This window comes from Capsicum annuum, chromosome 11 (assembly GCF_002878395.1).
Source record: "Capsicum annuum cultivar UCD-10X-F1 chromosome 11, UCD10Xv1.1, whole genome shotgun sequence".
NCBI lineage: Eukaryota > Viridiplantae > Streptophyta > Magnoliopsida > Solanales > Solanaceae > Capsicum > Capsicum annuum.
Genome location: NC_061121.1, coordinates 13,927,360 through 13,941,304, shown reverse-complemented (window position 1 = coordinate 13,941,304; position 13,945 = coordinate 13,927,360). Strand labels below are relative to the sequence as shown.

The following is a 13,945-nucleotide window of genomic DNA, read 5'->3' as shown; positions in this document are numbered from 1 at the left end:
GGTTTGGCTAAGTTCATAATACGAAATACATAAAACATAAATTGAAACACTTAAAAGATGGCCCAAAGTGAAAATTCAAAAGTGAAAATAATTTATGTCATTTAAGTTTGACTAGAGCTTGATTAATCTCAAAACTTATTAGAATCAGAAGAAGCTACAACCTATAAATGCTGGTAAAATTTGAGGGTTACAATGTAATTAACTTGAATTTTATTGTCATAATTTTAAGTGGTCAACAAACAGATTTAATTTTTATTTTTTCTTATAAATAGTCAACAAATATAATTAATTTTATTAATAAGCTTCTAATCCTAATAAATCGTATTTATTATCTCAACAATGATGTGTTGACATCGCATAGGAGCTAATGTGAAATAATAAATGCGATTCATTTGGATTAGAAGCTTATTAATGAAATCAATTATATTTGTTGACTATTTATAATAAAATAATAATTAAAATTAAATATCTTAATTTATCTCTTAAAATTATGAAAATAAAAATTAAGTTATTTGTAGCGTACTCCCCAAACTTTACCAGTATTTGTAATTTTTATTTTCATGTAATTCTAACCAGTTTTGAAATTAATTATTTTGAATTTTAATTAAACTTTGGTGACATAAATTATGATATTTTTTTATATCATACAATTTGTGTTTCCTTATTCACTTTTTTTTTACAAATTCAATCCGCTCGGTGAGCGTCACGACTAAGATATGAAATAGTGTTAAGCTAAATTTATATGGTGAGAAAATTAATTCTTCGACGCGAATGATCAATCAACTTATCTTACTTTGTTAAAGTCGTCCTTTTACATATGTCTGCTCGATAAACGCTCATGACTAAGCGAAAATTCGAATTGAATTCCTAGGTCATTTCATTTATCTGATATGGCGAGAAAATTTATTGGATGATTTGTCTTACTTGATTTTCGTTGATTCGGTTGAAGAAGTTCATCTTTTCTATGATCGGTTGAAGATTTCAAACAATTGAAGTGCCATCAGTTTTGTTTCTTTTTTTGGTTTCTCCTTTAGTGTTCAGTACTCGGAATGGAGCCTCGAGTAATTTAGATTGCACACTGCAGGGCTATTTTGGGGTGGACGCTCCAAACAAGGATTTCTCTATTTATATACATGGCTCGAACTCAAGACCTCTGATTAAAGGTGGCACAGTTCCACCATTACGCTGCAACTCATGTTGGTGAAGTGCTATCGGAAAATTCTCAGAGCGGTAACTTACAATTTATTTATATTATTTTCATTTTTTTCATGAGTTTCTGAATTTCTTGATCCATTTAAACTTGTTGGAGACTCAATTTTATTGATCCTTAAAACTTAAGCACAATGAAGAAATTTGACACCTGAAAAATAAATGAAAAAAATAATATTATATTAGATATTAAACAACACTCACAAGAAAATGAGATGATAGAAGGGGCACGTTCAAAATTGTGCCTAAATTATGATTAAGGGTTTCAATAAATTAAATAATTTTAAACAATTAATTTACGAGATACAATCAAACCTTTTATGACAATTATTCTCTATAACAATATTTTATTATATCATTCAATTTTTTTTTTTTTTGAAATGAGTTGTCTTCAATAACATTTCACTACAAAAGTCAAATAATTATTTGACCAAATGACACCAATATCATTATAAAGAAATTCGGATAAAGAATTTTATATCATAGAAGAAGTCATGTATGCATAAATAAATATTTTAACATAATTATCTTTGTATATTATCAACAACTAAAAATATTAGATAATTATTTATAACATAATATATTGTGCTGCCAGAGGTAACCTATGAATTTAGATAAAGATACTCAATATACGATATATAAACAGTAATGTTCGACTTAATATCCATAATATAACCTAATAGTTTTTTTGATTATAACCTAATAGTTTTAATACAAAACATCAAACTTAAACTCGCCAATAGTTTTTCTTTAGACATATAATTTCGACCTCCAAATACCTCTTTTTAAATTTAATTTCAAATAATATTTATCTTTTTAAATATTTTGCCTTATAAAATTTCAACTATGATTTTTATGTTCAAACGGGACTTCAACATCCAAATTTCTTTTTTCAATAATTTCAAGTACTACTTAGGTTTTTTCCAAATATTAGTAAATTCATGTTCAAATGCCTACTTCATTTTATTTTTAAAAAATCTAATATACATATAAGGAATATATTTAAATAATTTAATACATATTCACACATAAAATCCTAGTTTAGATTCGAGATAATCTATTCAAGAATTACAACCTGGATATTTTTTTCTCAGTCGCTATAAATTCATCACTTACTTTTTTGTTTCTTTTTGTCCCTTATTTGAATTTTCTAATTTCAGTACTAAAGGTTTTCAATAGTTTCGTTTCTCTTTCTTACTTTTGATGTTTTCTTGTATAAATTTTTTCAATTTTTTTTTTTTAATATCTCAAAAATCTTGTGAGGGTTTTCCTTGATTTCTCCGAATGATTGATATAATATTGATTCACTTTGTAGGCTTTACAATTTTTAGTTATTGATTTATTTCTTAGATTTGATGACTGTAGAACTTTATGAAGTTCTATGAAATCTTTTCTTACTGTAGAATCAAACAAAAAGTGAAAACAAAAAAATATTTTTTTTGTTATTTTTTTTATGCTTTTTACTTAAAATTTTAGATCAAGCCTTTAAAGAACATTTCTTTGAATAATTGACTGATTTTGTAGATTTAATGAATTAAATTCTTAATGTTTTGTCTTATTTTTGCCAATTCATGAATTTGAGCCCTCTTTCAAGATTTGATGATTTTAAAACTTTTTCTTTATTTAGAATGGTAATGTTGTTTCTTTTTACTACTGTATCAAATAAAAAAAGTAACAAAAAAGATTATTTTCATTTCTTCTTGTTGTGATTTTTCTCTAGATAAGACCTTTTAAGGAATTTTAAATGTAAAAAGATTGTTTTTTTTTTCTTTTTAAGGATATTCTTTTTACTGCTTTGCATTCATAATTTCTTAAGGCTATTTACTGATTGAGTTTATCATACATCAATATCAATTTTTTCTTTATTAGTTTTATATAATCATTTAGAAAAAAAGTTTATGTTTGTGGTAATATAATTTTTTTCAAACATAGACATACTAAAAACATGAATTTCTAATAGAATTTTTGACAGAAATTAACTTGTTGAAAACACTTTTGCGAATTTTTCATTGAAATTTTTGTCAGTCAGAAATTTATATTTAGCATTGTGAAAACATTTCTGATTAATTTTTCATCGAATTTTTGTCCATCAAAATTCACAATTTTAAGTAGTGCAAATTGTGATTGACTTGGGTCAAGTTAAGATTTTATATGTATATCAATGACACAACTTTCTAAAAGATCTTCGATTGTTAGATTTGCTTTTAGTTTGATTAATTTTTTTTGTAGGAAAAATTGTATTATATTTTGATTTTGACTTTGACTCATAAATACATCACTCGAATATTTATATAGTTATAATTTGAAATATTAATTTTATATTTATATTTTAAATATGTTTTGATGATTATTTATAATTTAATACTCTCGTGTGATAAGATTACTATTGTAGCACATAGTCAAAAGAGACTTGACTTTGACATAATTTTTTTGAATGATTCAAGCTAGTCTTTATTTATTATTTTTTTAGGTGCCAAATTATTTTACCAATTGATAGATAAAAAGCCTTTGCATGGATGTTTATGCTCTTTAAACTATTCATTTGCATTTATTACTCTTCTTTTTTATGTGAAGTATACCAATCTTTGACAATATGTTATTCATTTACTGTTTATGTTAACAGTTAGATTAGTTTTGATTAACCCTTTATTTATTTGATTTATTGTAGTGCAAAAATGGCAACTCAATCAACCAAACACACTGCTGAAACCGTTGCCATCTCTTTCGTGGACCAATACTATCACATTTTACAGAATTTAATCCATCAGTCATATCGATTTTATAAGAAAAATAGTGTCCTAAGTTGGCCATTACCAGATGGTGGAATTAAGTCTGTGACAACTTCTAAAGTAAGTATTACATTTTAACAAAATATATGATGAACAGTTTGTTAGGCCTTTGAATCTTATAGTGTTTCTGTGTTGTACATTTACTTGCTTAAGATTTATGATGAATATTTTGTTTGGCCTTTGAATCATATAGTGTTTCTATGTTGTACATGCTTCTAATAAATTGGTAAATTAATTAAAATGATCAATCTATACGTATAGGCATTGAATTAAGATTGACCTTATTGTATATTTTACTTGAGCCATATTTGCATTGAATTAAATGAACAACTCTATGGAATATTTGTTTGTAATTTCTCATAAGAGGTGTTTGTTATCTGTCATTAAATAAGATTCAATGTTTTTAACTTTATTCAAACTTTGTTTCTATTTTTATTTTTTCATTATCATTGATGCTTGAGGTTTCACTGAATAATTTTTGGCTTAATTTTTTTTTTTTTTGACAAAGGATTATTAATAGACTTATGATATCTATATAATTTCAGGGCATAAACGAATTTATTGTTTTATCTCACTTTAAGAGAAACAGGATGGAAGTCACAACTATTGACTCCCCATCATCTACTGCTGGAGGTGTTCTAGTGGTGGTGACAGGGTGCTTGATTGGTCAAGACGCGTCGAGAAAAAATTTCTCTCAAACGTTTTTTCTTACTCCACAAGAGACGGGATATTATGTGCTGAACGATATTTTTAGATTTATCAGCGTAGAAAAATCTTCAACAATCATTGAGGAAAAGGTAGATGAAAATCCTCCAATCGCACCTCTAGGTACGTCCTTTTGCTTTCAACATTTTTCTCAATTGGTCACTTGATTGCTTCGACACTATGTCAATTTTAATTTTGGTTGATCGTTATGAAGACTTTATTATATAAATATTTGACTTGTCAGTGCATATAACTTAACCTTTATTATTACAATATTAACTTGTTCTTCATTTGAATTATTAGCTATTGAGAACAAAGCTGAAAATACTGTTGCTACAAGCCAAAAAGAAGAACAAGTACTTGTCAAGACGACTCCAATCATTGCAAATGAAGCTCCGAAAGTTAGCTATGCTTTAATGGTTAGTCATACTTTTATGAGTCGTTTGTATCATATACTAGTACTTATGTAGAGATCATAAAAATTTTCGTAAATTATTTTCTATAGATAAAGCAAGGTAGACCTTCATCACCAACAAATACACCACACAAGATTGTAAATGTTGCTGTAAATGCTGGTCTCCCAACAACACCTAAAAGAACTCAAGCCAATAGCTTTGTTCAGGCACTGATATCTAGTTCAGGTGGTGTGGAGAAAGTTGCAGCTCCTCCAACCAATGTTGCACAAGACAATTATGATGATGTCCAACGTAAATTTGCATTGCTTTAATCAAATAGTTGATGAAACTTTTAGAATTTTAAGTCAATTGTTGATTTAGACGTTTACATGTTATAGATAAATCGATATATATTGGAGGATTGTCATCAAACACAACACGAAGTGATCTCCATGCTGTTGTCAAAGAGTTTGGACCAGTTCGCATTCATGACGTTCAACTCAAAACTTATGAGGTATATATATTTCATGTATATTTTCTTTTGTCATTATTGCTGGTTTATCATTTGCTTAAACCTTATAATTTCTTTTGAAAGTAGGATGGATATTGTTGTGGTTTTGTGCATTTTCAAGATGCAATTTCTGTTCAAAATGCTGTCCAAGTAATGAATTTTACACATCCTCTTCTTCAAAATATTTATTGGTTTTATGTTTATTGATCATCTTTTAATGTTTGTCTTCTTTATTCAATGTTTAATTTTAGAATCATCACATTATTGTGAACGGGAAAGAGGCTTACATGAGATTCAAGAGACCTAACAAAGGTACTTTATATATGTATATGCTTGTCATTTTATTCTGTCTTAATAAAAGGACAGTTCAATGCACAAAACTTTTCATCACGCAGGGTTCGAGGAAGGACCGCACCTCAATGGGGTGGGACACAAGCGTCACTTGTTGATTCCACACTTCGAACCTATGACCTATATATCATAGAGACAATTTTATCATTGCTTCAAGACTCTCCTTAATAATTGTATTGTGTTTCATTTTTCAGGTCGCGTCGAGATAGCAAACTCTCCATCGGACACTGAGGAGAAGGTTACCAGCAATAGAACTACATGAAGGATAAAGAGGTGGTGGCAACTAAAGTTAGTGTTGTTGTAGGCTACTAGGTTTAAATTATACTTCCTCCGTTTCATTTCATGTGTCATACTTTGACCGGACACGGAGTTTAAGATATAAAAAAGACGTGATATGTTTATCAAATTGTCCTTTATTAAAAAATTGTATTACTACTATCTTTAGTTAAGTGGGACCAAAAAAGATAAAAGTGAAATTGTGTCTTTAAATAGTTTTCAAATAAGAAAGTGTGACATTCTTTCTGGGACAGATCAAAAAGAAAATGACGGCATGAGAGGGAGGAAGTATCAAATTTTGTTGTGGTTTTATTCCTTCACGTTGAAGGCACAATATTAGTTTTTTTGATGGTTTTTTTGGATGGTTTTAAATGTGAAAATATTAAAGTAGATTTTTTGGAATCACAGATTTCTAGTAAAGTTTCTAGAATAGTCTAGTGTGATATTTAGGACAATCAACTTGAAGAAATATCTATATATTCTAGGCAATCTCGCTAGAAGAATCTAGAAAGTTATAGTATAGTCTCTTAGATATTTGTACTTTGGACAAGTCTAGATATTCTAGAGTGTTAGATATTTGAGAATGATATTTGTAGAAGAGGATAAAATACTCTACATTTGTAGTATCTAGATAAATGGGATGACATTAGGCATTTGTAACCAACCCAAAACAATCTTCTTCCATAATAAAACTTTTTCCTCTGCTTTAGTTGAATTTTTCGATCTTAGTTAATGATCTTGGGCTAGCAGAAGGTCTCTCCAATTACGCCTTTCTTCTGCTATTCTCTATTAAAAACTTATATTCCAGTATCACATCTTACAGTTGATCCTCAGAAAAAAACAATTTTAATTACATGTCATTTCAGTGAAAAGCACTTTGAAAGGCAATTGCAATGGATTCATGCATGTTGCTCGCGAAGCTGGAGCTTTGCTAGAGCAAAAGTCTAGGATTCAACCACCATCCAACCGAGTTGAGTACTTTCAGGGATTATGATCAGGATTTGTGAATCTGACAGCGTTTGAGTATCAAACCAGTAGCCTCCACCTATCAAAGAACAGATAAGGGACTGATTTATAAAGGCGTCTGGTACTGATAGCTGATGCCCAATCATACTTTTCTCAACCGAGTTGGAGTACTTAAGGGATTATGATCAGAGGTGGAGCCAAGATTTCAAGTAAGGGGGTTTAATATTCAAAGAAAATTAATTCGAATGGGGTTTCAACACCTACTTTAACCACATAAAAAATAAATTTAATCATGTATAAATAGTATATTTTTCCGTCGAAGAGGGTTCGGACAAACTCCTAAAGGGGCTGGCTCCGTCTCTGATTATGATCAGACATTTGTGCAGCTGACAGATTGGATTATCGCATCAGCAGCCTCCACCGATTGATACATAGGGATGGGACTAATTCACAGAGGAGTTTGGCACTGACTGCTGATGCCCTATTGTACTCGTTTGAGTCTGCTATCAATCCCTTTGATCAAACAAAGAAGACCAGTCAAGTCATGCTTCTCTATTACTGTACTCGACCTGCACTTTGGATAGTTTCTGGAGTATGACCCTCGTCTCTTCATTGATTTATGTGTTGAAAGAAGGGAAATCTGCTCAGCCCATGCAACCAACACTGTGAAAATATTGTTAACTAACTTCCGGAAAGTAGTTAATAACTAACTTTATACCTTGTAGCTAATTGAGTTAGTTAAGTGGTTAGCCTCTAGAATCTTCCATGATCATCTATATATACATGCTAAATACACTTTGTAAGACACAAGAATAAGGTTCAATCAATGAAATAATATCCACTCTTCTCCTACTCTACAGTTTCTCTATTCTTCCTTCTTCCTCATTTCAGATTACAGAGTTTACCATGTACAAACTCTGATTAAGTTCATGGCATCAAAACATAATCAATTCTATTTGTTCATCTCTAATAGTGAGATTCTTCTTCCACAAAGTTACAAGTTCTGAAACTACAAAGATCACACAGAATTCAGTTAAAGAATATCAATAAAACAGTTTACAACCATGGTGATATCTTCTAACAACGGTGCAAATGCCGAGGAGTCTGAAAACTCATCTAATAGAGCAAATGGAGTCCAAAACTCAGTGGGAATTGATTATATCCATCAACTATTTCTGCATCCATCAGATGTAACTGGCTTGCAGATTTTTTTTTTTTTCAGTTGGCTGAAATTGAAAATTTCTGAGATTGTCATTACTAGGAAGAAACAAGTTAGGCATGGAGGATCATGTATGCTACTAGTGCATAAGCTGTTTGGAGTGATCTGTGTGAAAGGTTCAATAAAATTGATGGTTTCAAGAAAATTCAATCTCCACAAAGAAATTGCTACCCTATCTTAAGGAACAACTTCTGTATCCCTGTATTATTCAAGGCTGAAAGATTTGTGGGAAGAATTTGAAACATTGGTGCTAATACCTAGTTATAACTGTGAAAGCTCAAAATGTTATGTTGCTCATCTCCAAAAGTTAAAACTCTTTCAGTTCTTGATGGGGTTAAATGAGTCTTATGATTAGGAAAGGAAACAAATATTATTCGTGAGTCCATTACCATCTATTAACCAAGCATATGCTATGGTAATCAGTGATGAAAGTCAAAAATCAGTAGGAGCTACTGCAGGGATCCTTGGTTCTAATCTTGCAACCACAAGGTATGAATCTGCTATGTTTACAAGTGGTATTGATCAACATGTCTATCCAGGAGAAATGAAACAACAAATTCTCAAAAATGGTGGCCAAAAACACAAACAATTCAAGAAGACCCGGAATCTATATTGTGAAATATGCAAGTTCAGGGGTCACACCAGATAGAATTGTTCAAAAGTGGTTGGTTATCCTGCTCATTTTAAGTTCAGAAAGAGAGCTGGATCCGGTGAAAGTGCTAATGCAACATGTAATAATGAGGTGGAGAATGCAGGACATATGATACAGACTACCCACTCAGTAAGAATTCAAGATCCTAGCACTACAACTGTTGTCAAATCCATGGTGGAAGGATTTGCACAATAGTCAAGTCCATGCATCTTTACTAGTGAACAATTTGCTCAGATTCTGCAGTTATTAAAAAAGAAAACAAGACTAAGTATTCAGCTCATGCTGCAGGTAAAATGGTAGAGTCAATAGGCTCCACCAATAAGAGTCCATGGATCATACACACTGGTGTAATCAATCACATGGTTGCAGATCTCAGTGCTCTAATCAAAACATCTACAACTAACACTGATGTGCCAAATACAGTATACTTACCAAATGGGGATCTATCTCGTCACATATGTTGGTTCATGGAATGTGTTTGAAAAGGAAATCATTACTAATGTCTTTCACCTACCTTAGTTCAAATTCAACTTACTTTTAGTATCTAAACTTACTAAAGAATTACACTGTCTTAGCTTGTTGCTTTTTATCCTGATCTATGTGTTTTTCAGGATCTTTACAATGAGAAGGTGAAGGGGTGATGTAAAACGGAATACAAGATATATAGATTTAAGAGATAATCAAGAAATTAAAAAGATATAAGTAAGAAAGAAATAATAATTCCATAATTGAAGAAAACTAGAGATGAACAAATGTTGATTTGTGACTCTAATTTGAACAAACAATTACATGATTAATTCAAGGGAGAAGAGAATTGAACTCATACATGAATAATCTTACCAAAAGATATTCAAGAGAGATCCAGTGTAGAAACAAAGGGATAAACCCACAAACTCATATACTTCTATGGTAAGCTAATATATGAAAAGACATAAATGCTCTTGATTAAATTTGCATCATATTATGACTAAAAAGGACCCTAAAATATCATGTTAATCTTCTATGGTGTTGATTCTTGGCTTTCCATACTCTCTTGAAATACTCCACATTTTTGATAGGTCAAGTTGAAATCCATCTATGCAATTAGTACTTTCTGAACTTGCCTCATTCTCCCCATGTTGAAAAGAATTCGACCTCAAATTCAAACCTTGCAAATCATAGAGGGGAGTTAGTACCCAAGCCAAAAAAATAATCTTTCAAGTAAGTTACATACCACTCCAAAAAATACACACTTTTGTGATAGAGCCAAGAATCATGAAGTTCCCTAAAAATCAACTTTTCAAACATAATATGAAGAACTTTACTCAAAAACATATCACAATCATAAAAAAAGTTAAAGAAACTAATAATTTTACATATTAAAACTTTCAAGTTAAAACTAGTTTTTTCAACAGCTTGAACCAAATAGTTCCTTAATTCACAATTTAATTGTACTCTTCTAACCACATGATTAAGAGAATTAACAATATCATTCACAAACTTTAAGAGAACTAACAATATCATTCACAAACTTTAAATAAAAGTATGCATTTTCGGAATCAAGCACAAACATCAATCTCAAAACTTTCTTGTATTTCTCACTTAGTAACTCACAACATGAATCAAATAGCAACATTAAAGAATTCTCACTAATCAAAATAAAGTTGCTACTATAAAGGTCAAAGGCATAGAAATTTACCTTCATGGCTTTAGAAAGTCCAAAAATAAGCACTAGCCATTCAAACAAATCTTTCTTGGATTTAGAAGATAAAGATAGCTCAAATCTTTTTGTAGCCCAAGAAAATGCTCCAAATAATCTTACCTCATTGTAGATCCTTTCTTGATGGTATTTCACAAATAGATCAACAAGGTTAGAAAACTCATCAAAATAAGAATTGTCACATTTATGGCCATAGATATTTTACAATGCTTCAAATAGATCATATTTACGTTTCTTTGTAGAAGCATTTAAAAATTCATCTCAAATTATATCCGCAAAGACAAGATTAGAGTAAGTAAATCAATTGACACAAAAGCTAGCATCTATTAATTTACAACTCAAATCACTTGTGCCTCTCCCATTCTTTAAAAGATTTTCTTTTATTTTGGAGGACTTTTCAACACAAGAACAAACAATTTGGTAGTTAGCTTGCTAACATCCAAAAAATTAACACCTTCAGATAAGTCATAAGAATCATTTTCACAAATCATGCATTCTTTAAGTTTTGGATCATCACTTCCATCAAGTGCATATGAGTCAACAAGAAATGAATCATTCAATTGAAAATCACCAAAAAGAGGATTGTCAATTTTTTTAAAATTTTGACATTCTTTAAGCTCAAAAAGACTATAACCACACTTCTCATGCTCCATTTCAAGAATACTACCACCAAGAACATTCACGTCCTTACAAGATAAAGAATTGTTACAATAAAATTCACTTGCAAAGAGATAATCATCATCAATCACACTTTTAGTGTTCTGAATAGCTAAAAAAGAAGTATATTCATCTTCATGACAAGAATTAAAGGAAACACTATGTGTTTCCAAATTTGACATAACATTAGCTTGAGATATTTTAAGCTCACAATCAATAACAATTTTATCTTCACAATCATATTCAACTTGTGTATTGTCATCATTCATTTATCTATTGATACAAAGTAAAGAATCATCAACCTCACCAAAAAATGGTCTAACATTCACACTCAAGTCACTATCAAGTTCATTTGACCTAACTAAAGAGTTAGGATTAGTCTTTTTACCTTGATGAACACTTAACGAATCTTCTTTACCTTGATTTTCTAAAATTAAGTTCACATGCTTACTTGAAGTAGTTCCAACTTGACTTGCTTCTTTCAATTCTTGAATTTCTTTCCATGTTGAGTTGTTCTCTTTGTGCTCTTCTTCAAGAACACCTATAAAAGAAGTGGAAATACTAGAAGTACAAGAATTCAAAGGGTTAGAATTAGAATAAGAAAATCTCTCACTCATATTCTCTTATTTTTCTATTATCTCATCTTCTTTTCTCTCACTTGCTTCACTCTTCTTCTTTTATTCTTGTGACAATTCATTTTCATTTTTCAACTCTTTTTTTTTGTGCTTGTAGCCACTCACTCACTTCATTCCAAATATCTTTTCTTTTTTTCTCTTGCAAATTGTCACTATTCACTCCCTCACTCCTCTTTTTCTTTTCTCGCTCACTCATTTCATTTGGAGTGAAATAGGCTCCAAGGATCCCTTTTGAGTCATTGGGATGACTCTGTTAATAGAACTTTATTGAAAGAAAGAAAGGCTAAGGTTTACAATATAATCTGAAAAGCATAAAAACTAACTAAAACAAAAGTAGGCTATATATATACATAGCCAATAACCTAAAGGTCCATAAACTAAAGGCCCAATAACATATGGGCTAACATCCCCCCTCAAACTCACAATGCAACAGCAATAAGCATTGAGAGTTTGTCACACAAAAAACAAAATCGAGACGCCGACTGAGCCTTCGTAAAAAGGTCAGCAATCTGCAAAGACGATGGAACAAAAGGAAGCGATATGGTCCCGAGCTGTAAATGATGACGGGTGAAGTGACAATCAATCTCAATGTGCTTCGTACGCTCATGGAAGACAGAATTCTTTGCAATTTGTACCGCACTTTTGTTATCACAATGCAGGGGAGTAGGCATAGAAATGTGAACCCCCATATCTGCAAGAAGCCAACGTAACCAAATAATCTCACATGTAGTCACAGCCATAGCACGATACTCAGCCTCCGTGGAAGATCTAGAGACAACATCTTGTTTCTTGCTCTTCCACGAGATTAAAGAGTCTCCAAGAAGCACACAAAAACCAGTGGTGGATTTACGATCATTGCGATCTCCATCCCAATCAGCATCACTATAGGCTCGCAACTCGAGAGATGACGTCGAGGGAAACAAGAGATTCTGAAACTGAGTGCCACGAAGATACCTTAGAATACGAAGTACAGCTCCCCAGTGCACAGAAGTAGGAGCAGTAACAAACTGGCTAACAACATGAACTGCATGTGCTATATCTGGACGAGTAACCGTAAGATAAACCAAACTACCCACAATAGTCCGATAAAGACTCGGATCTGATAATGGAACACCATCACTAGGAGAGTAACGTGCATTGGTTTCAAGGGGAGTATCTACAGTCTTGTTGTCAGAAAGACGCGCCCGTGTAAACAAGTCAGATATATACTTAGTCTGAGAAAGAAGATACCCTTTCTTAGACTGAGCCACCTCAATACCCAGAAAATAACGCAGCAAGCCCAAGTCCTTCATTGCAAATCGATGAGCCAAATCATGCTTCAATAACTCAATACCACTATGATCATCACCAGTAATAATCATATCATCTACATATAAGGACAATAGAATTCGCCCTGCACTTGTACATCTAACAAACAATGCTGAATCATGGTTACTCGGGACAAATCCAAGGGAAGTAATAACAGTGGAGAATTTCTCAAACCAAGCACGAGGGGCTTGTTTGAGACCGTATAAAGCTTTTCGAAGCCGACAAACTTCACCTGGCTGGTGGTCAATACCTGGGGGAGGAGTCATATAAACTTCCTCGTGGAGATCACCGTTCAGAAAAGCATTCTTGACATCCATCTGAAATATCTTCCACTGTCGAACAGATGCAACAGCAATCATAGTGCGAACAGTCGTCATCTTTGCTACGGGGGAAAAAGTCTCCTCATAATCCATACCATATTGTTGTGAGTACCCTTTTGCCACAAGTCTTGCCTTGTATCGCTCAACAGACCCATCAGACTTTGTTTTTATCTTATACACCCATCGACAACCAATCGCATGCTTACCAGGTGGAAGAGTAGCCAAATCCCATGTATGTGTATGATGAAGAGCA

At 31.8% G+C, this 13,945-nt stretch overlaps 1 protein-coding gene and 1 long non-coding RNA gene across 4 annotated transcripts in view; both read left to right on the top strand.

Annotated features, from left to right (window-relative positions):
* The window catches only part of LOC107847063 (nuclear transport factor 2), a 9,926-nt gene extending 3,390 nt beyond the window's left edge, over positions 1-6,536 (top strand). For both annotated transcript variants that reach the window (XM_016691307.2, XM_016691305.2), the window contains exons 2-10: positions 1,085-1,230; positions 3,878-4,058; positions 4,544-4,826; positions 5,007-5,122; positions 5,209-5,410; positions 5,497-5,612; positions 5,697-5,759; positions 5,861-5,921; positions 6,155-6,536. In XM_016691307.2, coding sequence (XP_016546793.1) covers positions 3,885-4,058; positions 4,544-4,826; positions 5,007-5,122; positions 5,209-5,410; positions 5,497-5,612; positions 5,697-5,759; positions 5,861-5,921; positions 6,155-6,222 — 1,083 coding nt within the window. In that variant the 5' untranslated portion in view covers positions 1,085-1,230; positions 3,878-3,884 and the 3' untranslated portion in view covers positions 6,223-6,536. The remainder of the gene's footprint in view (positions 1-1,084; positions 1,231-3,877; positions 4,059-4,543; positions 4,827-5,006; positions 5,123-5,208; positions 5,411-5,496; positions 5,613-5,696; positions 5,760-5,860; positions 5,922-6,154) is intronic.
* A 348-nt stretch (positions 6,537-6,884) lies between these two features.
* LOC124888643 lies at positions 6,885-8,054 on the top strand. Of its 2 annotated transcripts, none has more exons than XR_007047191.1 (2): positions 6,885-7,411; positions 7,589-8,054. It is a non-coding gene; the product is annotated as an uncharacterized LOC124888643 (long non-coding RNA). The 2 variants fall into 2 exon arrangements; XR_007047189.1 differs by having other exon boundaries at positions 7,577-8,054.
* Positions 8,055-13,945: the final 5,891 nt, after the last annotated feature.